This window comes from Zingiber officinale, chromosome 8B, assembly GCF_018446385.1.
Source record: "Zingiber officinale cultivar Zhangliang chromosome 8B, Zo_v1.1, whole genome shotgun sequence".
Lineage (NCBI taxonomy): Eukaryota > Viridiplantae > Streptophyta > Magnoliopsida > Zingiberales > Zingiberaceae > Zingiber > Zingiber officinale.
This window is the reverse complement of record NC_056001.1, coordinates 16,904,978-16,931,388: the sequence shown is the minus strand read 5'-3', so window position 1 is coordinate 16,931,388 and position 26,411 is coordinate 16,904,978. Positions and strand designations below refer to the sequence as shown.

The following is a 26,411-nucleotide window of genomic DNA, read 5'->3' as shown; positions in this document are numbered from 1 at the left end:
TAGCATGGGCAATCCACATTGTGTAACTTTTGGCACAAAAGCGGGTGACGTAAGTAATTGAGGATTATTTATTGCATCAGTTTAATGGAAGTGTTCGTACCCATGCACCTATTTTTAGCAGCGTTACACAATATGACCATTGAGTATGTTCGTATTGTTTTGCATATGCATGCAGTTATCTTTTTGGTTCTCTGGACCTGAATGACTAGCTTTTTACTCTGACCTATAGTGATGAAACATCCTTGCTCCCAGTGTTGCCTCCTTTCATCTTCCTTTTGAATCTCTTATGGTCTTGATGGGAATCAAAGGTTGCAGATAATTTTTCGAGGAAATGCTAGTTAGCTTTATAAAACTGAAAATATGTCTCTTGTCCAATTAGAAAAATGTTTTTGTTGCAAATGAGTTTTGAAGTTTTGACTAATTCTCTTAGTTTCACTTGCTAATGTGAAATTATCACTGCATACGTAGTTAAAGTTAATTGTAGTTCATAGATTAATCATAGAATTCATAAGATGATTAAATTATATTATAATATATTCTCTTGATTCTCCACCTCTGTGAGCTGTGGAATAACTTGACGAATGTAATTTTTCAGGTCTCTTCTTAGAACTTCAGAAATGAAGGTTTTTTACATTGAATTTTACAGCACTTCCTCTAGAATCTGTTTATAGACTAATAGAATCAAAGATGCAAATTAGATTAATGAGAGAAGAAAACCTTCTAAAAGTCTCAAAATTCTAGGCATATGTAAATACTCAGTGAGGCTACCTTCAGAAATTTAAGACTACAAATGATAAAATATTATAACATGTCCATCCTTCTGATTGCCAATAGTAGCCATATATTGACAGGTTCAGCAATCAGCTTATTGTGAGGCCTGTCTTAGTCATCAGTCACTATGCTAAACTGTATTAACTGACCATTATTTGTATATTCTAGATGGTCCTTTAACAGGCAAATGGTCATTGCATGGGGTGTTGCCTCCAGGAGGTCTAGAGGTCAATTCCTGACAGCGAAATGTTTGCTAGGTTTGTGCCCTCCCCCATGCAATGGTCACTAATCAAAAGGCAAAAAAAAGCCACCCGTGATTTACCTCTCTACAGCGTATGACCTTTTGCCACCTAGATGGTCCTTTAACCAAATATTTGTGACAAAAGAACTCACTGTATCTACAGCGTATGCATGTTATGCCCCTTGCATGGTAGTTTCAGATTTTGTATTCTATGCTCACTCTGGTTCAAGTAATGTGATACTTGTTTTATTAATGTATTTCATTCTGATGGTGTTGAAAATGTTGAATTTTCTGAAGTTGATCCTTGGACAGGTGGAATTGGGTTGTTTAGCTTTAGAGTTTGGTCCATAAGTAAAATAATTTAGTAATAATGAACAAATGTCTTCTATAGCAAGTTATTTCTTTGTGTGGGTAGAACATCATTATGTTTTCATTCATGAATTTGAAGTATAAACAACTCCTGTTGTGTTCAAAATCATCATCTCTACACTATACTTAACATCTCATATATTCTTTATTTTTCCACTAAACCTGGCTACTAAGCAACTGAAAACATGCTTATTATGCAAAAGCTGTAGGTTTACTGGCACAGGTCATTCAATAAAACTGCTAACATCATGCCTGGATGTATTGTAGTACAAGCTTTGATACTTTCCTAGTTTGATTCAAACCTTGCATTATCTGGGCAGGTTCTGCAGCTTGATGAATTAAAGTTGGGCGACATTGGTCCACTGTTTGAGCACCATGAAGTGTTTCCTGCTCGAACTAATACTGGTTGGTTTTTCTTTTCATGAAAAAACATTACTTTTCAGTTTCATAATATTGGAGTTTTGAGGATCATTAGTGTCTTCTTTTGTTTCCAAGTTTACTTAACTTTTCTCAATTAAAAAATTAATATTCATCTTTAGCACATTCATCTACAGTTAGGCATCAATCCATGAGGGATAGTATGGGTATCAATATTGGTATCAGAAATTCAAAAGAATCTGATAGTCCTGTTGGAATGGGGGGATTGATGGGATTAACTCGGTATAAAAATTCAAAAAAAAGGGGAAAAAATAAGGAAAGATCAAAATAACCTAAAAAAGATATATAAAAAGTTGTTTATATTTCATGTGGATATATCCATACTATAACTTAAAAGTTTACTTTGTTTATATCACTAAATTAATATGCCCTTGTCTCATTTAGTTAATTTAATTAAATCAAGTTTAAAATATGATTCAAATCAATTTTAGTTAACTCAATTCTGTTAAATCAAATTTTAATCCTAATTAAATTATTTTTTTATCAATTTAATTCTAATTTAATCAATTTGATGACATCTTTTAATTAATTTACTTAATTTTAGTTAACAGAAATAGTTATAATTTAATTTTAATTAAATATCATTAATAAATCTAATAATTTTGACTAATTTTAATTTGTTTAATTAAATTAATTTTAATATCTGATTAAAATAAATTGTAGCTGAAGATTTAATAAATATTACTGATTTAAATTAGATTTAAATTTAAAATCTGTATGAATTTAATTTATCAATGTAAAACCAGAATCTAATGTAATTTAATTATTGAAATTAGCTAACCAATTGCATAAAATAAAATTAGTTAAAATTAACTAATTTTAATTAATAAAATTATTTATGTCACTCCAAGTAGATTAATTAAGTTTAAATTGATTGATACTGTTGCGTGTCTTCCTCCATGAGAGCATTTGAAAAGAGGGTGATTGTTTCTGACCACTCTAGCACCGTTGAATCCTTGATATTTCTCACACCTTTACCTCTATTTCTTGCAAATTTGGCTGTTTTCCTCTATTTTAATTGTTACGAGCAACTAATATGAATCCATTATCAATTTTTCCTTGAATAATCTAAATTTCACAAATCTCGAAGGGGTGTCCTATGTCTAAACCAATCTCCAGATGCAAATTTCATTGTGCACATTGAATCAAAATACTAAATCGTAGAAGATGCATTCTATTTCTCTGAGATAGCTATAACAATAATATTTTTAGAATCAATTATCTGCTCTATAATGGGCCTTTTCTTTAGTGAAATTCTTTTATAGTAACCATATATCTTGGATTTGAACTCTTAAACATCCTTTAGTGATCTAGATTTGGATTTGTATCTGTACTTGAGCCTTAGTGATTATGCTTTTGCTTTATATAACTAATGCACCTCTGCTTGAATATGAAATAATAACTTTTCCTTTCTTTTGAGTAACTTATGTGTCTACTTCATTCACTATCACTCGTAGAGTTTTTTGCCAGCTAACTAATGTCTTGAGTGAATCAAAAAAATTGGAGAGAAATATTCAAAGTTTGCACCTAGTCACTATTTGATATCTTTTACATCAACCTTAGCTAACCCATATATGACACTCTGGAGAATGTAGATGCTCTAACAGGTCTTTTGTCTATGATATGTAGCTTATAAAACCCCTCTGAGACACTCTAATCTCTTTGTGACATCCTGTGGTGTTGTGTTGCTTCTCAATATGATGATACTAATTTCTCTTCACTGGTGGCTTGCCTTTCTTTTTGTCAAGGATCTTGTCTTCCTCTTTACATCGATCTATTTTATATCCTTAATTGTCACAAAGAGAACTTGCATCACCTATCTAATCTGTGATGCAATCTAATTTGATTTCAACTATCTAAATTTGATCAAATTGGATATCTAAATATGCTGCCTAGAACCATCCATCAAGCTCACTTTCAAAACTAATCGGTCTTCTCTGCTAATTGCTCCTGTACTATGAACCTAGGTACACGTCCATTTAATTTAGCAACTGACTTTCAGAGTTACTCTGTAGCATCATTTGTTGGTATCGATGCTACCAAGCAACCACTACTAGAATCAACTCCATTACATATTCTGAAGATATTGCATGCAAACTTGAACAATTTTCTCCAGCTCGAAAAGGAGAACAAACATCAAGTCATTAAAGCACAAGAAATGAACAAAATAATCTAATGTAATTTAATCAATGTTTACTTTATGGCAAAAATCCTAAGCTTATCAATTGGATTGAATACCCTCACAATGAGAGTTCTTCTCATTATATTATATAGAACATATCAGAGATTTACAAGGCTGATTTCCAGCCATAAATCAAGGCTGATTTATGGTAATTACATCTATCTATACAGCTATACTACTAATTACAATAATATTAATAAGGAAGTTACATCTATAATATTAATTAAGGCATGATATATGTTGTCAATTAAGGTATGATATATATTATCCCCCCTCAAATTGATGTTGGTCTATCAAGAAACATCAATTTGCCCATTAGAAATTGATGATGTTGTCATGTCAAAGCCTTAGTAAATACGTCAGCTATCTAGAGGTCGGTTAAAATAAGAGGAAGAGAAATAATATGAGTGTCGAAGGCTTCGCGAATAGAGTGACAACCCATCTCAATATGCTTAGTACGTTCATGGTAAACAGGATTAGTAGCAATTTAAATGGCACTAGTGTTATCAGCATGAAGTGGAGTAGGAGTAGACTGAGAGAAACCAAGCTCAGCTAGAAGGTCACGAAGCCAAACAATCTCAGCAGACATAGCATGATATTCAGATTCCGTAGAAGATTTAGAAACATGAACTTGCTCCTTCAAGAAATCAAGGACTTAGAAACATGCACCAATATGTGACATATCGGCAAGTATCATAACATCTATCTAAATTAGCATCACTATAGGCAACAAGATGAAGAGGAGAACTAGCTGGAAAGAACAATCCACGACAAGGTGTCCTACAAAGATATCGAATGATTCGATGAACAACAGCTAAATGTAGATGATAGAGATTGGTCATGAATTGACTAACTTGCTGAATAACAAAAGAAATATTTGGTCGAGTAATAGTCAAATAGTTCAAGCTGTCCATCAATTGGCAAAATATAGTAGGATCAGAAATAAAATCACCCTCCTCACAACTGTACTTTGTATTTACCTTGAATGGAGTATCTATAGAAGAAGCATCTTGGAGACCAGATAAATTAAGCAAATATTGTGTGTACTTATGTTAATGCAAAAAAATACCAGAAGAATCAGTATGAACTTTTAAACCCAAGAAATAAGTAAGAGGACTGACTACTGAGATCGTTCATATGAAATGAGGCTTGAAGATGTTGTTGCAAATGAGCAATCAAGACAAAATCAATCTAGTGATAACAATATCATCAACATAAACTAGGAGATGACAATACCCGTAGATGTCTTGCAAAGGAACAAAGATGAGTCATATTGGTTCCAATTTGAATGAAAATAAGAGCAAAGTGGATCTGAATTTATCAAAACATGCCCGAGGAGCTTGTTTTAACCCATATATAGATCACTTTAACTTATATACATCTAAAGAAGAGGAGAAAACAAGCCCGGTGGTAGAATCATGTATATTTGAGATCACTATGAAGAAATGCATTCTTAACATCCATATGATGAAGTGGCTAACCTTGTGAAGCAGCAATTGAAATGACCATTCGAACTGTTGTCATCTTGGTAACCGGAGCAAAAGTCTCATCATAATTGATGTCATACTCTTGTTTGTTACCCATGACAATCAACCATGCCTTATAGCGATCTAGAGTACCATCAGAATGTAGTTTGATGGAGTAGACCCACTTACAACCAATGACTTTAACATTTGTAGGACAAGGAATTGCCCACAAGAGCTTGAATTTCTTCTTCCATTGCCATACGCCAACAATCATGTTTAGTGGCCTCTGAATAACATGAAGGATTAGGAACAGTAGATAAAGTAGTAGAAAATCCGTACCAATTTGGGGGATGGATGATTCTCGAAGAGCGTCATGGAATGACATTTGAGAGTCGATTGTCTGTGGAAGAAACGGGTTGCTAAGATGTCGGGTCAAGCTCAGAAAGCTATAAAATTGGACGTTGTCGTCCTTGATACTCAAGGCTAGGCTTGAATCAATCAAAAGTAGTAGGTACCTCATCAAAATTAAGGATAGATGGCTATGGTGAAGACTCAACATGAGTAGAAAATAAATATTGATTTTCAAAGAAAACAACATGACAAGAAATACGAAACGTGGTAGAACATGGATCATAACAAACATAACCTTTGTGTGAAATACTATAGCCCATGAATGCACATTTAACAGATTGATCAGAAAGTTTGTCATTCATGAGGTGGTAAATGAACAAAACAAACACAATCAAAAGTATACATGCCAAGATAATTAGGATGCTTATGAAAAAGACGAAAATATGGAGGTTCAAAGTTTAAGACACGTGAAGGCAGGCAAGCGTAAATCAAGGCTGATTTATGGCCATTACATCTATCTAAGGAAGTTACAACTATACTTCTAATTACAATAATATTAATAAGGAAGTTATCAATTAAAGCATGATATATGCTGTCAAGAAGAACATAAGAAATTGGACAAGTTGCCACCCACACTATCTATAGACCTATTCTTCCAAGACTCATATGCCAACAGCAATGAAGAAATTAAGAAAAGTTTCAGCTCACTTGCAAACTACAAGCTCTCTAGAGGGGAAAAAAACCCTTCCTCTACAACCTATTTGGTTTCTAATCACTTCTGCATGCACCCCATACTGCTGCTCACCTCTAACTTACTTCCCGAGATGAAAATCCATTGCTGCTCCTGATACCTCGCTTAAAAATACCATAAACTAGAGGAATAATTGTTCTTGTCCAACAAACAGTGCTGCAACTATGGCATCATGGTGTGGATTTGACTATTGTGGTCCTTCACTCGCAGCCAAGGCACCAGCTCACAGGCTGTTTTTCAACATCTACTTGCTATTTAAGACATAACTTGTACTTCTTTATCCAGATAACTGATACCTTTATATCAGCATAATTTTGTTGCATCTGTCATACTAATATTTTCTGCATTTTATCATTCCCCTGGTCTCTTGGTTTATCCATTTTGTATTTACTGATTCCATTGTCTTCTTTTATAGAATTTGTTCAAGTAATCTCTCCTTCACACCTAAAAATGAGAGTGTGGGAGCGCGGTGCAGGTATGAACACTGATAAAAAAAAATACTCTTAGTCCTCTCTTTTATACTACTCTAAGAGATTTTGATTCTTGAAGTCTGTATTCTAGAGATCCATGGCTGAAATATTCTCAATTTGCAGGAGCAACTCTAGCCTGCGGTACTGGAGCTTGTGCTGTTGTTGTTGCAGCTGTTCTTGAAGGTCACACGCAGAGGGTACCCCTTCTAAAGCAAACTGTTTTATTTTGTTGATTTTGTTGTTCTTCCATTTTTTGATTTTTGGATGTCGTTGAGGTAGATTATTCCCCCATGACAATTACCTATTTGAGTGCTCATTTTCCTTTAAAGCAGAAATGTGTTGTTGATTTGCCTGGAGGCCCATTAGAGATTGAATGGAAGGAGGAAGACAATCATATTTACATGACGGGACCCGCTGAGCTAGTTTTCCATGGACGTGTCTTCCTTCAACAATGAACACCAGTTTAGATATTGAAGGCCTTGGATCAAGAGAAGAGACCGACTGATCCGAAAGGTTAACTCTGCTGCAGAGCAAATGTGATCAAATTTTAACTTCATGTTTTCATGTAGAATAGCTCTTCAATTTGCATGTTTAATCCTGCTTTCGTTAGATTTAACGCCTAACTGCATTAGTTTCGGTGGGATTTCGGTCGTGTTAGTTCAACTGTGTTCGACCTGCTCGCTTGTTAGATTTTAGCTATACCTCTGAAACACGTTGACAGAATTGTCGTTGAACAAGGTTTCCTGTGCCTCGAAACATATTCTTCCGGTTGTTCTTGAAAGAATGTCTTTCTACATCGTTGATTTTTTATTTTTTATACTTTTTAAAAGATACATATAGGTGTCTTTTTCCTAGATTATGTTTGAATTCGTGCAACGTTTATAACTTGAGCTTTCATGAAGAAGATAAGAACAAGACTTTACATGCAATATTTATTGGATGTTTACTCGACGTTGAAGTAAGAAGAAAAGGATGACTTTGTAATTTAATTTTTTGAATTTGATCGAGAGGTCAGAGTGAGTTTAAGTTAATTTCCATTTTATTAAAAACAATTGTCAATAATTGTATACTATATAACCTTCTAAAGAACAGCTGAGGTTTTGAAGAAGAATAATATTTTTACAATTCAAATTTTAGGAAGTAAATCACAAATCTAAGAAATGCTTATAATGTAAAAACCAAATTTCATTAAAAATTATTTGATTATAAAAAAAATCAAAAATTATTATACAATTTTATAATTTCTTATGTTAATTCGAATGAGAATATCCCGACTATCGTATTAAAGATTTTCTTAGGATTTAAATATTAAAACTTTGTACGTGGAGATTAGGAGCGGTAATTTAGATCTATCTGATTTACACGATTAATAAATGAATATGATTCAAATCAACGTGGAGATTAGGAGTGGTAATTTTTGATTCGATAAAAAAAAGATTTTATTAAATTTAGATCTATCTAATTTACACGATTAATAAATGAATATGATTCAAATCAACCTGAAATGATCTGATTATAATCCACAAACTCATTTATAAATATTTTTACGTCATATTCTTGTTGAGTTAGGATTAAAATAAATATATTTTTAATAAAATGAGTCTTCTCAAATCGAATTCGGGTTAAGTTTGGATTAAGATGAACATATTTTTGTAAATTGATCATTTCGGATTGGGTCGGATTCATGTTGAATTTAAATTTTGGATTATTTTATATCAGTTTCGATTCAAATATAGATAAACGGATCGAGCTCAAATTTTGATATTCCATCCAGTTAATCTGTCCATCCAAGTCTGTCAATTCGAATCCGATTTGAATTCTCACCCCTAGCCCTAGTGAAGATAGAATAGTTTCGTTGCTATGAAACAAAAGAGAATAAATAAATAATTCTTTTTTGTAATTCATATGAAATCAGAGTGCCAAACTGAAAAAAAAATTAATAAAAAAACTAAATATAAATATTTGAGGGCCTTCCTGCCAATTGGCAGGCAGCACACCAACCTTGCCTTAAATTTCTCAGCTTGTCAAATCTAACCCTCTTTTATCACTCCTATAACCAAACTCTGGTTCGTGGATTACACTCCCTGAATCCGTTCCAATTCCTCAAAAATTAAAGGCCATCGTCTCCCAGTCGATTCTCTCGTTCGATCCAAATCTTAAAAAACAAAGAAAAAGGTTCTGCTCGTGATTCAAGAATCGATCACCATGACCTAGCTTTGCAATTTGTGTAGTGCTGCATGAAGTGCTTGGAGGTGGCTCAGAAGCTCTGCAGTGACTCGTCAAACCAACAAACTATTCCTCGAGGTAATACACAAACCAATCTCGAACTCGATCTCAATCCGTGGAACCATCCTCTTGTGCATGCCATGGATGAGCAGAAGCACGAGCAGTAGCAACACTCCCCAACCACAACATTCTCTCTCCCACCACTAATCCTCCTCCTTTACTCCTCTCCTGCTTCATATATATCCACGCTTGCATGCCTTCTCCAAACTCGGCCTTTTGATTTCTTTTGGTGTTCGGAATCGCTGATCTCTTGTCGGCGAGTTTGCTGAGTTCTCGGTGATGGGACCGGTGAGGGGGTCGAGGCGGCGGAAGAGGGCCGACAAGAGCGCGGCGGCGGCGGCTGGAGTCCAGGGAAGCGGCGACTGGTGGGTTGACTTCTCGGCGAGGATTGCAGGTGCTCTATTTCTTCTTCTTCCCCCTCTTCTCGTTCTTGGTTGGCTGCCGTTTGGTTTTTCATGCTTACATCGATTTTAGTGAAGTCGTGGTCGAGGAAACGAACAAGTCTCTCTTTTTAAAGTGGATGAGTATCGTCTTGTTTAGATTGAAAAAATAGGATTTTTGGAGTTTTTTATGGTGATCAGTGCATATGTGCCCAAATTGGAATCTTGTGAACTATCAATTATCATATAATACGCATCAATATCGTTCTGGTTATAAGCTTCAGGTGGCTATCAATTACTATGTGAGTGTTGATTATTAGTGTATGCTCTGCATCAAGACATTTGATGTTGTAATTAGTTTAAGGGCATTGCTAGTTTGCTACCGTTGTTGGAGTTTCATGGATTCAAAGTAGGGATGTACTTTGGATGCAAATGATTGCTACTACGAATGCCAATGCTTGAACTTGTATCTGTAGCTGTCACATCTTGAATTTTAGGTATAAAATATGTTTAGTTTTTCTTTACCAATAAAAATACCAGAAAATCAGGAATGCCTTTTTAAGTGTTGATCTCTGGCAGTTCATGATTGTCTGACTGGTAATTTCTGTTAACATGAGTACCAACCAGCATGAAATGTAAAAAACATAGCATTGAATTTTAACAGAAAGTGAGGAACCACCAGTGTAATACCCAAGAAAAAGTTTTGAAACTGAATCTAAATACGATGACATAGTTACACAAAGCTATGAAGCCCCATGGACAGAGATGTTTGCGTGTACTGTAAACCACGAATTCATGAGAAATTTTGTTGGCTAAGCTCTCTTGCTTTTTTTTTTTGAATTATGAAAATTGAAGATAAGCTAGATTTTCATCAATGTCTTCAGTGTTGTGCTTTGGAATAGTTTGATTATATAAGATTCCCTAGATGTTTGTAAAACCTTGTCTTTGAGAAAGAAACACCAGTAGGAAAGGGGCATAGTTCTTTTTATTTTGTAATGGTTTTGTTTCGTCAAATATTTTCTTAAGTTGTATTTTGAAAGGATCTATGTGGAGTTATCTTGGTAGCTCAATGAACTGAAACTATGTAATCTTACGTCGTATGTTGCATTGTTGAAGATGCATTGTCTGCTATTATTGCTTCACTGACAGGGAGATCCATAGTTCATGAAGTAGTGACAGGCAAATGTGTAGGAGCCAAAAAATAAAAAAACTGGTGTTTTAGTCAATAGTGATTACAATTGAGCAGAAACTGCAAAACATGACAAATATTCTAATAGGTCTTTCTTTCTTTGAATTAGTGGGCAGATTATCTGATGGAAATTAATAGATTTTACATTTTCTGATGATAAAAAGTGGAGTTAACTTGTTATATAAGGTAATTGCTCAATTATGTTACGATAAGCACCATGACTTCTTTTAAGGTCTATGTGCAGCCATCTTTTCTCGTAGTAAAGAACTTTTTTTCAGCAGCTCAAACAAGGAATATTCAGATTGTCAAATGATTTAACAGGACAGAAATTTCTATCACGCCAAGGAAGGGAAGCTAAAGTGAAATAAGGAGTGGAGAATTGAGATTATTCAATGCATGAAACAATTTAGGTATTTCATGTTAAGAGAAAGTTTCCCATGGGAAGAAAAGAAATAGCTTAACAATATCATTGGTTATTGATCGAAAATATTATATGCTTTAGATGTAGAAATGAGTCTCTGCAGTTACATTAACATAGGTAGTGAGAAAAATCTGTGTATTCATGCAGTTGAAAATACACACTATTGGTAAAACAATTGTTAAGTGTTGATAGGATAACAGATAATTCCAAAGTTTACGCTAATTGATAAACAACTAACTTGTAGATTACGTTTATCATCCCCCTCCATGAACCAAGTCAAACAAAGCTTTAGTTGTGGACCAAAATGCAAGAGACTGGCAGATTGCAAGTCAAAGATTGCATGGGACTTTGCACTATTGGCATCTAATCAAGGACCATGATAAAAGAAAGCTGAGAATTGAAACTCCTGCCAATTATGACTTTTGATTTCCCTAACTTCTCAGCCACTTGTTTATTTTCGGCTTATATGTTTTCTTGTAATAATAACCACCTAATTCTTGCGCATTTCCAATGGAAAAACATATTATGATTCTGGAAAATCAGGGTCGACTTCTGATTTGTTGGTTGGAAAATATGCAATTCTTATGCATGCGCTGATAAATTTTGAAAGTTACTTTGCAAATAGATTGAATATTGCTAAGGAGTAATGTTTCCAAGATATCTATAATATGGCTTATAAAATGGAGATGTATTAATGGTCTACCCTGTATATTCATTGAATAAGTTTTCTTGCTTGATCCTTTTTCCACCATTCAGCACAATTTTGTAATACCTCTTTTAAATATCACACCAGTCTTTACCATCTTCCTTGGATTTATGAATAAGATTGAAGATGATAATCTAACTGGTCATGAATTTCTGATAAAGTAATTCTAACAGGTGTCATATAGATTATTTCCTACAAATGAATGACAAAATGCTGATTGACTTGCAGCATAGAACTAATTGATATTTCATGTTGCTTATGTTTTATTAAATTTGAGCCCTTCTGGTCATTTGATGCTCTTGAATACAGTGTGTATTACTTGGAATCAAGAATGAGTATCCAAATTAGTTGTTTAAAATCTGGTTTTCTAATAACTTATATACGCGGCCAATGGGGTTGCCTTTGTCCAATTCAAAGTGTGAGTGTTGAATGTTAGGTGTCTGACATGAGTATGATGGAGCAGATTAAGATTCTGAGCGTAGATTATATCTGTTTATCAACTATATGATCCCGTATGAACTATTTTTGAATGTCGGCTTGTGTTCTTTCTAATTGTTTATATAATTGGTAATTGTTAATAGTTTGCAATATATTCAATTTTTGTTTGTGGATTTTTTTTTATTTGTCTAAAACTTTGGTTTGAGTATACTCAGGAATGCTTATTGCTAGATTTACAAAGCATTTGTTGTCTTTATGAAATTATCGGCGGTCATTTTCTGCATTATACTTAAATCAAGGACTTCCATTTTAGGTTATTTGTATGCTCCTTAGTGTAATTCAACCTTATATTTTATCCTAATCAATGAATGTTATGTGTAAACCATGTGATAATCTCAAATCATTTTGACTTGACCAGTTAGAATTTCCTCTTTTGAATATTTCTAGGGCACTTGTCCATACCAGAAGAACCAATAAACTTTGAGTCAATTTTCAAGGTATCAAGGAAGACGTTCGACTACATATGCTCGCTGGTCAGGGATGAGCTCATGGCAAAAGTATCACATTTAGCTTTTTCAGATGGAAAAATATTATCTGTGGAAGATCAAGTTGCTGTCGCTTTGAGAAGATTAAACTCTGGGGAGTCTCTATTAAATATCGGAGTATCGTTTGGGATAAATCACTCAACTGTTTCCCAGGTGACATGGCGGTTTGTGGAAGCCATGGAAGAGAGAGGGATCCAACATCTCAAATGGCCCAACTGCCATGAAATAGAAATTAGTAAGTACAAGTTTCACACACTTTGGGGTTTGCCAAACTGTTGCGGGGCCATTGACACCACCCATATCATGATGTGTCTTCCTTCGGTAGACACTTCTAGCAAAGTATGGATCGATCATGAACGGAAACACAGTATGATATTGCAGGCCATCATTGATCCTGATATGAGATTCCGAGACATAGTCACTGGTTGGCCTGGGAGCATGAATGAACCGCCAGTGTTATGCAGTTCAGGCTTTTTCAAAATGTGCGAGAAAGGTACAAGACTGAATGGTGAGAAAGTGAAGCTTGGCAATGGCGTAGAAGTGAGGGAGTACATAATTGGAGACTCAGGATTTCCCCTTCTTCCTTGGCTTATAACTCCGTACCAGGGCAAGGATCTTTCAAATGCTGAAATTGAATTCAATAAAATACATTTCGCAGCCAGGGGGGTGGCACAAAGGGCATTGGCAAGGCTGAAAGATACGTGGAGGATCATTCAGGGTGAGATGTGGAGACCCGATAAGCATCGACTGCCAAGAATAATCCTCGTTTGCTGCTTGCTGCATAACATTGTCATCGACATAGAAAATGAGGTGAGGGATGAGATGCCCTTGTTACAAGAACATGATACAAGTTACAAGCAACAATTTTGCGACACAACTGACAATGAAGGCATCATACTAAGAGACAAACTGGCTGAGTATCTTTCTGGTTGACTGCCACTTTGAAACAAATACCGATCTACTTTCATTCTCTTTTGTCTTGGCATCAATTGTATCATTCGAGTGAAGCTTTGCAGGTGTTAGTATTCATTGATATTGAAGAGAGTACAATTATTCTGATCACCATTGCTCCGTGAATGCTATGTATCATCTGCTGGAAGCATCGACTTACGAGTTTTCGTCAAATAAAGACATGTTTTCATTTGCATTTTAAAGTAACCTTGTTAAGCTTGTTTATCCGATGCTATAAGAATGCTTGCAAAGAATGATACTACCAGCTCAGTCCGACCCTGTGGATATTTTATGACTCGAGTGATGAAAATTCATTGCCTTCATACATTGCGCTAGATATGAGATAGATGAGCAGATTGACTGACTAGAGAGTAACTACAAAATAGTTGCATTACAAGATGTTCCCCTTGAGATCCACTGAGTAGCTAAATTCATCAAGCTACTCTAAGATAGTCCTCATGCAATAGACTATGTATTCCTTTTGACATTACTTAAATAGAGGCCGAGATCTTCGAAATCTCATCATGATCATGAAGGGGAAAAAAAAACAGATAACTAGATTTTTGTTCCCTACTACCATTTAGTTCATGCAATATTTATTAAATGATGCGTCCACTAACTTCACTGTCTTTGTGGGCATTTGCTGTATTTTTCGCACTAGTATTTGAACCAAGCAAAGTTGATTAAGAGTTATCAACTTTATGTGGGAATTTCAAAATAGAAAGGACATCCAAAAAGGCTTCTCAAAACATGGAGAAAGAAGAGAAAAGAGGTTCAGGAGCTTATAATTTAAAAGAAGATCGAGACATTTAAATATAATTTTTTTTACTTAAATTATATTTGAAGGAAAAGGGAGTTGGTTGAGGAACTATTTTGCAAAAGTGTACCATTTTTTTTTTTTGTTGCCATAAAAGTCGATTCTCCCTTTAAACTCGAAGTCAGAGCAATCTTTGCATCGAGGTATTCGAAGTCAACTTCTTCAGTGGAAGCACATGTTCAAAGTCAACTAGAATATTTAAACCACCAATATCGAGTGGATCAAGCGTGAGGATATATATATACCAAATTAATAATTAATGAAAGTAAGTATTTGAGCGATTAAGTGCACGTCTAGACATTTCACGTGCTGAAGTATCATCTAGGGGCGGGGTTGGTAATAGTGTAATGATAATTATTCAATCTAAGGTTTGAGTCTAAGTAACAATGTAGTGCACGTATGGAGTGTAAGAAAATTGGCCTTCTGGATGGATGAATCTTCGTAAGTATTATTTTATTTATCTTGATGATCGATAAAAATTTTCGTAGAATTATCATGATCAATTAATCGGTTTTTAAAAAATTAAATATCTAATGCTAATTATATAAAAAAAATTATATAGTCTGGACGAAAATTAAGTTTTACCAATCACTCCATGATCTATCTATTTAGTTTAATTAACTAAGAATTAAATATTTGTTAATACATTGCCAACAGTAAACTTTGTGTTTCCCTTTTCTACTTTTAACTAATTTCTTTTTTGCTTACCGTTACAATCTGTTGGAGCTCATAGAATAGTTTTGATCAGTTCATCTCGATTTCGTACTCGTCTATAAAAAGTTAACACGCAAAGAAAACAAAATAAAAATACAAGTACAAAACAAATCAACACCACATGTACAACATCAAAATTTTATTTGATTCATTACCTCCCAAGATAACTACGTCAAAGTCTAGTTTTAGCAATCTACCACTATTATCTTTCTCCTTTTCGAATATCTTCGAAGGTGGGAAGATTCAACTTATTTCTTACAAAACAATACTAAAACAAAGTAAATATATAAATAAAAATAAAAATAATGACTTTACTCGAATCTTTTATTTGAATGCTTCTTTATCGCTTTGGATTGCTGATAGAAAATGCAACAATAGTCTCTAAAACCTTAAGAATCGACACATTCAATTTCATATGAAATCATCTTTTAAAGGTTGTTGTTAGTGGGATATCCACCTACTAGTCGATTGCTAAATTTCATAAATGATTGTCATATCAAATCTAACCATTTAAACTTCAAAATAGCTTTTCCATATAGTTTGATTGCTATCAGTTGATTGCTAAACTATAGCAATCTATTAGTAGCTTCTAGTCAAATTGAATGATCGATTTTATAACATTATATTTGTTGCTATAATACTAGTAGTCTATCACTTGAATCTAGTCAACTATTGCACTGTAGCAGTAAACCCTAAACTAGAGTGCTACAACAAACTTTGAAGAACTGTATCAAACGCTGATTATTGTAGCTAACATTAATTTTAGAGGTTTAGGGGATGCAATGAACCCTAGATACTGTAGCTACATTAGTTACTATAACAATAACCCTGATTACTTTACCAAATTATAAAAAACCTTCAAACCCTAATTTCAAGATTTAGAGTCCATCAATTGATCGATTCGTCCAATTAATCGACTATTACTCATGTTTTAGCTTTCTAAGGTTGAATTCTTAGGTTGTGTGATATCCGATAGTCCTCAATCTATCAAGATTTTCTTTGTTCATCATCTGGTCAAGACTTATCGAGACTTCCCGTTACCTAGTATCGATCAACCTTAACTTACCAAGACTTGTTCGTTGCTTGACATTCAGTCAACCTTGACTTGTCAGGACTTCCTCGTTGCTTGACATCAGGTTAACTTTAACATGTCAGGATTTCCTTCATCACCAAGTGGTTGATCCTCTATAATTCATTTAGACTTCTCTTCTTATGCCAAGTGTTCAGTTCTTCGTGACCATTTGAATTTCTCCTCTCATGTCACCTTTTTTTTTGAATTTCTGATGACCAAGTGTTTGGTCACTCATAATCTACTTGGATTTTCTGTCTCATACTAACTCCATGTTAGATTTTTGATCGTCAAACGTCTGGTCATTCATGATCCACTTGGATTTTTCGTATTTTGTCAAGTATTCGAGAAATATTGACACACTTGATTTTTCGTTCAATCAACTTAATATATTGATCGACTATTAAGTATTCGATGACCTATTTAATATCTCACTTGACTAATTAACATATTAATCAAATATTAAAACTCTAACTCAAATTAAGTAGAACTTGATCAAGCAATCATGATCCAACATCGATTCCACCAACACTTACTGCCTGTCGAGTTGAACTACGTTGTATCAAGAGATTAGGCGTTGTCCAACACATTCTTAGGGGTTCAATTTTTAAAAAGTCAAATTCCTAGAAGAGAGAATAAATTTGGTAAGCAGCAGCTACATTATATCTCAATAAATATATATATATTTTTAATCTAGAGATGTAGCTTTCTAATCGATTAATTTTAAAAAGACGATCGATTGATCTAACGAAAATTTGTCAGACCATTAGAATAAATTCAAAAAGTGAATAATTCGAAGACCGTGGACGTATACAACTTGCAAAAAATGGGTACGTGGCAGCTGTCTCTCATTCATTTTCTTCAATTCTATATATTTTGTTCGATTTGACGTATAATTAATTGCATAGATCATAGTGTCATGGATTTGATGCTCCTCTCTCAGGGCGGCGCCGGCGAGGTCGAGGAGGGTGATTTCTTCGCGCGCTACCCTGTCGTCGTCGCCATCGGCTATGGCTCGGGCGTTCAAATGCAAGACGTGCAACCGGCAGTTCCCCCTCTTCCAGTCGCTCGGTGGTCACCGGGCGAGACACAAGAAGCTAGCCGCGCCTGGCGGCCGCCGACGCTGGCAGCGCCGGATACTTCCAAGTGGACGGCGGAGCCTCCAGGCAGAGGGTGTACGAGTGCGCGGTCTGCGGCCTCGAGTTCGCCATCGGGCAGGCCTCGTCGTGCGGTCACATGAGGCGGCACGCGGTGGTGGCCGCCGCCTCCGGAGACGGAATCAGACATGGTGGAATTGTATGGTGGCAGAGAAGAAGGCCAGCAGGAAGAGAAAGATGACGTTGGATTTAGAAATGGCAGTGGGTATTTCGTATGTATTGCCCATCCTATTATATCCCACTATTATTATTTAATAAAAATATATTTAAAAAACAATCCACTACTAATTTAATTATATTTAATAAAAATAAAAATAAATTAAATATCATCAAAAATAATTAAAATTATCATATCTATTCCCTAAATACTCATACTTAATTATTTAATTATTTAATCGGATTAAATTAACCCTTGAGATCGATCGAATCTCTATCTAGTTTGGAGAAAATGATAACTTGCCACCATTTGGACAATAATTGGACAATAATTATTCGATTTAATTCTTAGATTTCTTTTTATTCTGGCAAATAAATACGTTTTAATATTTAGAAAAAATAAAAGATTTATAAAAATTATAAGGTTATCTCTAGAAAAAACTTAACTACCTAATATATGTTAGTAGTATTGAATATATACCTCAAATATGTATCAATAGAAAAAAAAAATATAAAGTGGAAGTTAAAGGATGAGAAGTAAAATATATTTAAGGAAAAGGTAAGAGTACAAGTATTAGATAAAATATACGATGATTCTAATACGATATGAGATAAGATGATATCAAAGTTGAAAATATTAGTTAAGAGTATATTCGACTAGTCAAAGGGACATGCACCACTAAGTAAAATATCTTGATGGTGGGATGAGAAACTATAAGAGAAAGTGAAAGAAAAACGAAGAGTTTATAAGGAATTATATATTTGTAAGAATTAGAAAAACTTTAAAAAAAATATACAATAGTCGAGAAAGAAGTTAAAAGAGTAGTGAATGAAGTAAAGAAATGAAACTTTTGAACGATTATATCAAAAATTAAATATAAAAGAAGGGGAACGAGACATTTATAGCATATCTAAAGTGAGAAAAATGAAGACAAGAGATCTTATCAAAATAAAATATATTAAAAATGAATGTAATAGAAAAAAATTGATAAACCCAATTAGTCTTATTGACTACCCCTAGAAGTACTAGTAAATGATGGAGAAATAAAAGAGCGGTGGAAGAGATGTTTTCATTAGTTTTTTAATGAAAGTTTAGATGACCAACTTAACTTAGGTAGTTTAAGTAGGTCAAATGAACATAAAAATTTAAATTTTTATCATAGAATTTAAACTTCAGAAGTAGAACAAGCTTTAAATGGGATGCACAATGAAAAAGTCGTTGGGTCAAATGATATTTCGATAGATGTATGAAAGTGTCTAGGGAAATAAGATATTGAATGACTTACAAAATTATTTAACATGATATTGAAAATAAAAAAAAAATCTAATCAATGGAGGATAAGTACTTTAGTTTCCTTATATAAAAATAAGGGAGACGTATAAAATTGTGCAAACTATAGGAGTATTAAACTAATGAGTTATACCATTAAACTTTGGGGAAAAGTAATAGGAAAATATTAAGAAAGGAAACCACGATAACCGAAAATTAATTTGGGTTCATGCTTGGAAGGTCGACAATAGAAATTATATAGCAAAAATAAGATTTACACATGGTATTCATTGACTTAGAAAAAGCTTATAATAGAGTCTCAAGAGAAATTATATAGAGAATTCTAGAAAAGAGAGTTGTTAGCGAAACACATATTAAACTAATTAAAGATATTACGAGAATGTAACGATTAGAGTAAAAACTTTAGGTGGAGTAACTGAAACATTTCTAATAAAGATAGGGTTACATCAAGGATCAACTTTAAATCTCAATCTTTTTACACTAATTATGGACGAACTCACTGTACACATTCAAGACACAATACCGTGGTACATGTTGTTTGCAGATGATATTATTTTGGTAGATGAAACACGTGAAGGAGTAAATGTTAAATTAGAATCTTGGTTGGAAATACTAGAAACCAAAGATTTTAGGCTTAGTAGAATAAAGACATAATATATAAATTTAAGTTAGTAATATTAGATATAATGAGACAATTGTTAAGATAGGAGATGACTAATTATTCAGAAACGAGAGTTTTAAATATTTAAGATCATTTTTATAAAATGATGGAGTGATTGAGAGAGATGTCTTACATAGAATATAAGCATGATGATTTAAATGAAGAACAACGTCAGATGTTTTATGTGGCCGTAAAATATCTCTAAAACTTAAAGGAAAATTCTGTAAAACTGTAGTTAGACCTGCTATGTTATATGAAGTTTAATGTTAGGCTATAATTGGAGCACATAAGTAAAAAATGAAAGTTGTAAAGATGAGGATGTTAAGATGAATGTGTAGACATACGAGAATAGACAGAATAAGAAATGAGAGCATTAGAGAAAAAATTGGAGTTGCATCTATTGAGGGAAAACTCCTTGAGACACGTTTAAGATGGTACGAACATGCACTTATAGATGATTAATAAATGATCCAATTAGGCGATGTAAAACAATGACAAACACGTATATTAAATGAGGAAGAGAAAGACTAAAAAAGATTTCGTTAATAATAATAAAATAAAATAAAATTTATTTAAGTGTAGCTAGATGATGATATCGTAGAAGATAGAGTTTAATGGAGTAAAAGATTCATATAACCGATACCATTTAGTGGGATAAGTCATAGCTTTAATATTTTAGAGGAAGAAAATATTTTAATATTAATAAAGTTTTGGAATCATTTTAAAAAATAACCCTTAATTTCGTAATCATGTGGTAAAAAAGATGATTTACTCATCCTAACATACTTGTCGATCTTAATCTATTTTTAGATCAATACGAAAAAGATAAATCATGGATGACTATTAATTATTTAATGCATATAATTTGTGATTGAGGCCTGAAGAAAATATGCTCACATACGTTGAATTCGACCTTATAATTTTATATTGTAAAATCCTATGTCACAACCACTAAATCGACTTAGGACCATAATTTCGTAATCACGCTTGGAGCAATCCATGTTGAAATGGTGTGGACCCCAATCTCCACCAAGAACCAATCACAGCGCACCTTTGCCCTTTACCTCTCGTGGCTTTCAGTTTCATATCTCAGGGAGAGCACTGGAAAAGGGCATCATCTGGTGGCAAAGGGTGAAGTGTTGTGCTTCATCCATCCATGGCGATGTAGATCTTCTCTCCTTCATCACTCTTCCTCTTCTCGCACCTCTCCTCCCTTTTTTCCCTTCATCTCCCCAGTTCCTCCAACCAAGGTCAGTGAAGAAGACGACGCTGGCTTCTTGCGACTTCTAGGGGGCGGCTCCATGACTTAATCTCCAGGTCTGGTTTCTCCGAAACCTAATCTCCAGGTTCTGATTTCTTCTAGGGGGGCAGATCTTATTTTGGAACCACAAAAATTGATGCTTTGGCCACTTTGTGACCGTACACCTCGATCGGGGAATATATCCCGTTAGATTTTTTTTTCTTCTCCCATTTATAAGTTCGAGCGGCGAATCTGGGAGATGATGGCGAGATTTCTTCCTCCTTCGATACAGTGCTTCCCCAGATCAAGTTGGCTCCTTGGAGAGAAAAGGAACTGGGGCGGGTCCGTGACTGGAAACTGGACGCGGGAGGAGAACAAGCTCTTTGAGAATGCTCTGGCCGAGTTCGACAGAGACACCCCTGACCGCTGGGAGAAGGTGGCGTCGTATATCCCGGGCAAGACCGCCAGGGACGTGGAAAGTCATTACCGTAATTTGTTGGAGGATGTGAGCAAGATAGAAGCTGGACGGTTTCCGTGTCCTGGATATGACCCTTCTTCATTTTCTCGGGAATGGGATGACAATTGCGGCTTTGAAGCTATGACACAACCTTTCTGCATCGGTAGGAAGAGGTCAGGGGCGTCGTGTGCATCAGATCAAGAAAGAAAAAAAGGAATCCCCTGGACTGAGGAAGAGCACAAGTATGTCACTTAGATACTATGTTCATTCAGTTTCGCAAACTTTGATTCGATATAATATTGTTGTCTATGGAGTTGGTGCATGATTTAGATACTTGTTTGGCTTACATCTAATTCTACTTTGTAACTGATGTAGTTTATGATTGCTGGTGCTTGAACTGAGTTAGTTTGGTTCTGGAATCTTACAATTTCCCTCCTTTTCGGTATTTTAAATGATAAATCTAAATGTGCCTGCTTAAGCTTTTACTAGTGGTAGTTTTTTTTTTTTTTCAATCGAATCTTTACCATGATATGGGAGAATGACTTTTGAGTCATGCTCTACTGTTATTCTTCTGTTGTTCACCCTTATTACAACCTTTTTTTTGTTCAAACCATTGCATAGTGCCCATGGCTGAAGTTTAATCCAACTTGATTTTGATATGGGATGAGGATGTTAAACCATACATCTCTAATTGGGTTCTTCCTAGTAAAACTTATCATTGAGGATAGATTACTGGATAATCAATCTTTAACATGCTAACTAAGTGCTCAATTGGTACTTTTTGCAGGCGATTCCTACTTGGACTTAGAAAATACGGTAAAGGGGATTGGAGAAATATCTCTAGGAATTTTGTGATTACTAGGAACCCTACTCAAGTTGCTAGTCATGCCCAGAAATACTTCATCAGACTAAATTCAGGTGGCAAAGATAAGAGAAGATCCAGCATACATGACATTACTACTGCCAATTTGCCAGATAACAGGCCTTCTTCTCCATCTCAACTACCCTTTCTCAGCACCCAGTTTATCTCAGTGCCGAGCTCCTACTCATCTATCCAAGATTTGAATCAGCCTGATGGAGCAACTGGTATTCTAAGTTCGTTAATGAAAGGGAGACAGTTCATGCAAACACATCATGGAGCAGCAACCTTACGAGAAGTCAGAAGCTCATGCATCTAGGAGTGACATTCTTCATGGTCCTGTGTTTCATAGCATCAATCTGTTTTTCCAAATGCTACCAAGTCATTAACTTCATGATTGAGATGTGATATACGGCGGCAAACGAGTGCCCACAATCTTTGGAGATTTTGTGGCTTTCTTCTTCCTGTTATTCTTCTCCTTCCTCGCTACTTATAATATGCCACTATACAGTATAGAAATAAAGTTGTGCCTGCAGCAAGGCACTAGCTGTGTGCTTTCTGTTATGCACTCCAATACTATATGATATGCGTGCAAGAAGTACACCTCTTTCTAGTTTGACATACATATACCGTAACAGTTTGTGAAGGCCAAAAGCCCATATGTTTTGATGCAATAAAAATGATTTCTAGTTTATTGGCCATCAGCTGAATTGGCTCTACACTGGATGTCTCAATGGGATTGTATGAGATTTGTCATCAGTTTTAGACCCCTTGTTTTTGGGGTTTAATCTCGTTCCTCGTCTGAGATTATTATGCTTCTGTTGCTTGGAGTAACTGCAGGGCTTTAGGTAACAACTTTTACTACAATTAGAGGATGAAAGTGAAAGAGATCTACAATGTGCTGAGAAGCACAAAAGTTAAGTTCACTTAAATTGCTGTTTATTGGTTCTTGCAGTCAACGAAAAGGGTTATGGAGATGAGTCACTGGGCATTTCTTACAAGGCAGCTTTGCTTATGGGCCAGTTTGGCCACTTTAACAATATTGATTTTTGCCATACTTATTCTGTCATCTGTAGGCATTCCATTTATCTTACCAGTGGTCCATTGACGGGCTGGCTACTTTAACTAGAGTTGGATCCGAGTCCCCATTACACTAGCTTGGCATCTTCTTCATCTGTTCTTGTACTTGTATTTCTATAGAAATATCATTCCAAAAAAAATTAAATAATTTACATTTTAAATTAAGATAGCTATAGAGATATGTATAATTTTGATTTAAATGATAGTTCAGATTTGAATCAGACAGAAATTGCCAAACTAGCTCATTCCCTCAATATCACAAATAATGAATGAAGTTCACTCTCTCACTTGAGGTGATGAACATTGAATCAAACATTCTGGTTGAACCTGATTTTTGACCTATTTACCAAGAACATTCGTGTTAAGAACTGAACCTCTGGTCCGGGTTCGAAGCCATCGACAATACATAGACCACATTTGCCAAGTAGACCTTAGCATTTACATTGCTTAGGTTTGCGCTGTAAACAATGATCTCTGTTAGCCACCAAAATTGCCATTTATTGGGTGACAACATATGATAAGCATAATTAATCAACTTATTTAGCATTGTGAGGAATCTTTGAAGCAATTACATGCTCATCATTCAAACCCCAACTCTCTCAATCTCCTCTTTGCATAAATCAAATAAAAAGAGATTCAATTTTGGAAGAAGAAAAAAAATTCAAAAGAAATATAATCTTTGAGGAAATTTACCAGTAGAATTCAGCAAAACTTTTAGCCTTCTGTAGTCCGTAGTCAGTCCCCTGAATCATGGATCCATTACAAAATTTCATAAGAGAGCATGCAAAGGCAAAGAACTGAAGAAGAAATCATCATGGCAGGAGGAAGAAGAAGAAGCAGAAGAAGAAGGTAGGCATGAGTTATGGCTGGAGGAGGGATCCAAATGGATCGCATGATCCAATCTTGATCTTGATTGCCATAGCATCTGAAAGAAATAACTGGATCAATGCGATCCCTTTGGATGCTTCCTTGAGCCGCAGGTGTTGTTGCATTCTTCTCTTCTCTATCGCAGCCACATCAGCAACAATGCAACAGTAAAGAGCAGATGTCTTCCTCGAGCACCTCCATGTGCCTTTTAAAGACTCTTGAGCAACCCCTGCCCTCTTCATGAGTGACTAATCATTTTGAAATAGATCAGCTCAAACTCAAACTCAATGTTAAAGTGAATTGCCGAGACAAGATTAGCTCACTTGATTTGAAATGGCTGATTCATGGTACACTTGAAGAGGACACATCGTAGTGGAGATGGTGCCCTGGTCATTGGACAAAATGGTTGTTTCCAGCACTCTTTTGTCCTCTGATTACCATGGAATCAGAAAAATCACCAGATACAAAGTTAAACCACAAGGCTCATGAGCTATGATTCCTTCATTGAAATCTTCCTTCTTTGTGTGATCTAACAAGCAGAGGCTGAACCCATTGAGGAAGCTTCAATTTCCATGCTTCTGCAAATGGAGAAGGTTCTCATTGTATTTGTGAGGCACCAACTCCAGTGCCACCTTTGGGTGTAGATCAATAAGCCAATAAGGTGACACTCATTCCCAGATATCATTGCTTGGATGATCGATGATGCAGTCTATTTCTTGATTCATTTATATATGAGGGCATCGGATGAGTGCAAGTCAAGCTCGATCGAGGCCAAGTAAGCCATGTGCAGTTCAGTCGAATCCGGTTTCTGAGACTCAATTGAACTATCACAAATCCTCAACATTCCAGTATCAGTTTCTGAAAATCTACATGATTCCAGCTTTCCTGCCAACCAGATCCAATAAGATTTTTGTGGGTGCAGGGAATGCCAGGAATTGCTGAATACTGATGTGCCAAAGTCCTTCTTTAAGCCTTTTATTCATTTTTCTTTTCTTCATATATTGTTTTTATTTCAAAAGGTTACGCTTGCAGTCTCCACATGTGGAAACAGATACAACTGGTGATTAAATTTTTCAACAGATTGATGGTAGCTAAGCTAAAGAGATATCACCAAAGATTTGCAAGGCTGCTTTCGCACATGACCAAGCCTTATTCGATGCTTCTGTACTGCTTAAATCTTTTGGTGCAAAAGGGAAATTCCTAACAATTAGACCTGAAAAATTAAAAAGAGAGATTTTTTTTTTTGTTTATCCTTTATTCCTTAGTCTGTGGAAATCAAGCAGGGGTGGCTTTTGGAACTAAATTATTGGCACCATCAAATTAAGAGTCGATCGGGGACTCCGCAAAGAGTGCGCCTTAGCTTGCTGCTCTTCTGCTGAGCATGTTTCTTTGTGTTGATGCAAAGGAGCACTGAGCACTCGTTGGTCGTGGTGGACATTCATGGTGAGTGGCTTCTTGAGCGTTTGGAGATGATTTGGTCAAAAAAGTGAAGGATTAGAATTAGATAAAAAGAGTGGAATAGCTTTGCTTTAGGCTTGTCTTGCTTCATGGGTAGCAATTTTAACAAAGTGCTTTAAGAGATAGAGTCCACTGAATAATAATACAAGGTGCTCCTTTATGTGTGTGTGTTGTTTAGTAGCTCTTTCGATTAACCAAACATGTTCTTGATGGATTCATCCTACACGATCTGATCAAATCATTTGGCTCAAACTAGATGCGCAGCCCAAATGGTCCATATGGTTTGCTTAGCCTATCTACTAGCTTGTTTTGTGTCCACCCTATCTATCCTCCAAATTTGTCAAATGGTTCGACCTGACCAGTCTAGCTAACTCACCAATTTTACTCAACTCGTCTAGTTCACTCATTTGATATTTCCAAACTATCGGACTTCATATTTGTCTAATTGATCTAAAGCTAATTGTTTGATCTAGTGATTCAATTTAATTCACTTAACTCACCAATATCATTCACTCTACTCCTATCATATTTGCTAGTTCATTCCCTACCAAGTCAATTTGTTCAGCTCCATCATTTCGCTCTAGTAGTCGATCTAACTCGGTTCCACGTATATTTTCTACCGACTATTAG

General features: G+C 35.1%; 3 protein-coding genes across 3 annotated transcripts in view; all 3 read left to right on the top strand.

Moving 5' to 3' along the window:
* LOC122016209 (diaminopimelate epimerase, chloroplastic-like) overlaps nucleotides 1-7,849 on the top strand; it is an 11,705-nt gene extending 3,856 nt beyond the window's left edge. The window contains exons 7-9 of the mRNA XM_042573440.1: nucleotides 6,985-7,044; nucleotides 7,163-7,236; nucleotides 7,372-7,849. Of these exons, the coding sequence (XP_042429374.1) occupies nucleotides 6,985-7,044; nucleotides 7,163-7,236; nucleotides 7,372-7,494 (257 nt within the window). The 3' untranslated portion in view covers nucleotides 7,495-7,849. The remainder of the gene's footprint in view (nucleotides 1-6,984; nucleotides 7,045-7,162; nucleotides 7,237-7,371) is intronic.
* Nucleotides 7,850-9,088: 1,239 nt separating this feature from the next.
* On the top strand, nucleotides 9,089-14,158 carry LOC122017597 (protein ALP1-like). The gene is made up of 2 exons (XM_042575243.1): nucleotides 9,089-9,719; nucleotides 12,907-14,158. The coding sequence occupies exons 1-2, from the start codon at nucleotides 9,605-9,607 to the stop codon at nucleotides 13,935-13,937; spliced, it is 1,146 nt and encodes a 381-aa protein (XP_042431177.1). The 5' UTR covers nucleotides 9,089-9,604; the 3' UTR covers nucleotides 13,938-14,158.
* Nucleotides 14,159-20,902: 6,744 nt separating this feature from the next.
* Nucleotides 20,903-23,080, top strand: LOC122015419 (transcription factor DIVARICATA-like). The gene is made up of 2 exons (XM_042572291.1): nucleotides 20,903-21,759; nucleotides 22,305-23,080. The coding sequence occupies exons 1-2, from the start codon at nucleotides 21,320-21,322 to the stop codon at nucleotides 22,693-22,695; spliced, it is 831 nt and encodes a 276-aa protein (XP_042428225.1). The 5' UTR covers nucleotides 20,903-21,319; the 3' UTR covers nucleotides 22,696-23,080.
* Nucleotides 23,081-26,411: the final 3,331 nt, after the last annotated feature.

Bases quoted from the DNA above. Each gene is read 5' to 3' on its own strand.
- LOC122017597 (XM_042575243.1), top strand. From the start codon at position 9,605: ATGGGACCGGTGAGGGGGTCGAGGCGGCGGAAGAGGGCCGACAAGAGC. The intron at 9,720-12,906 runs GTGCTCTATTTC...GAATATTTCTAG, and splicing joins CTTCTCGGCGAGGATTGCAG to GGCACTTGTCCATACCAGAA.
- LOC122015419 (XM_042572291.1), top strand. From the start codon at position 21,320: ATGATGGCGAGATTTCTTCCTCCTTCGATACAGTGCTTCCCCAGATCA. The intron at 21,760-22,304 runs GTATGTCACTTA...TACTTTTTGCAG, and splicing joins TGGACTGAGGAAGAGCACAA to GCGATTCCTACTTGGACTTA.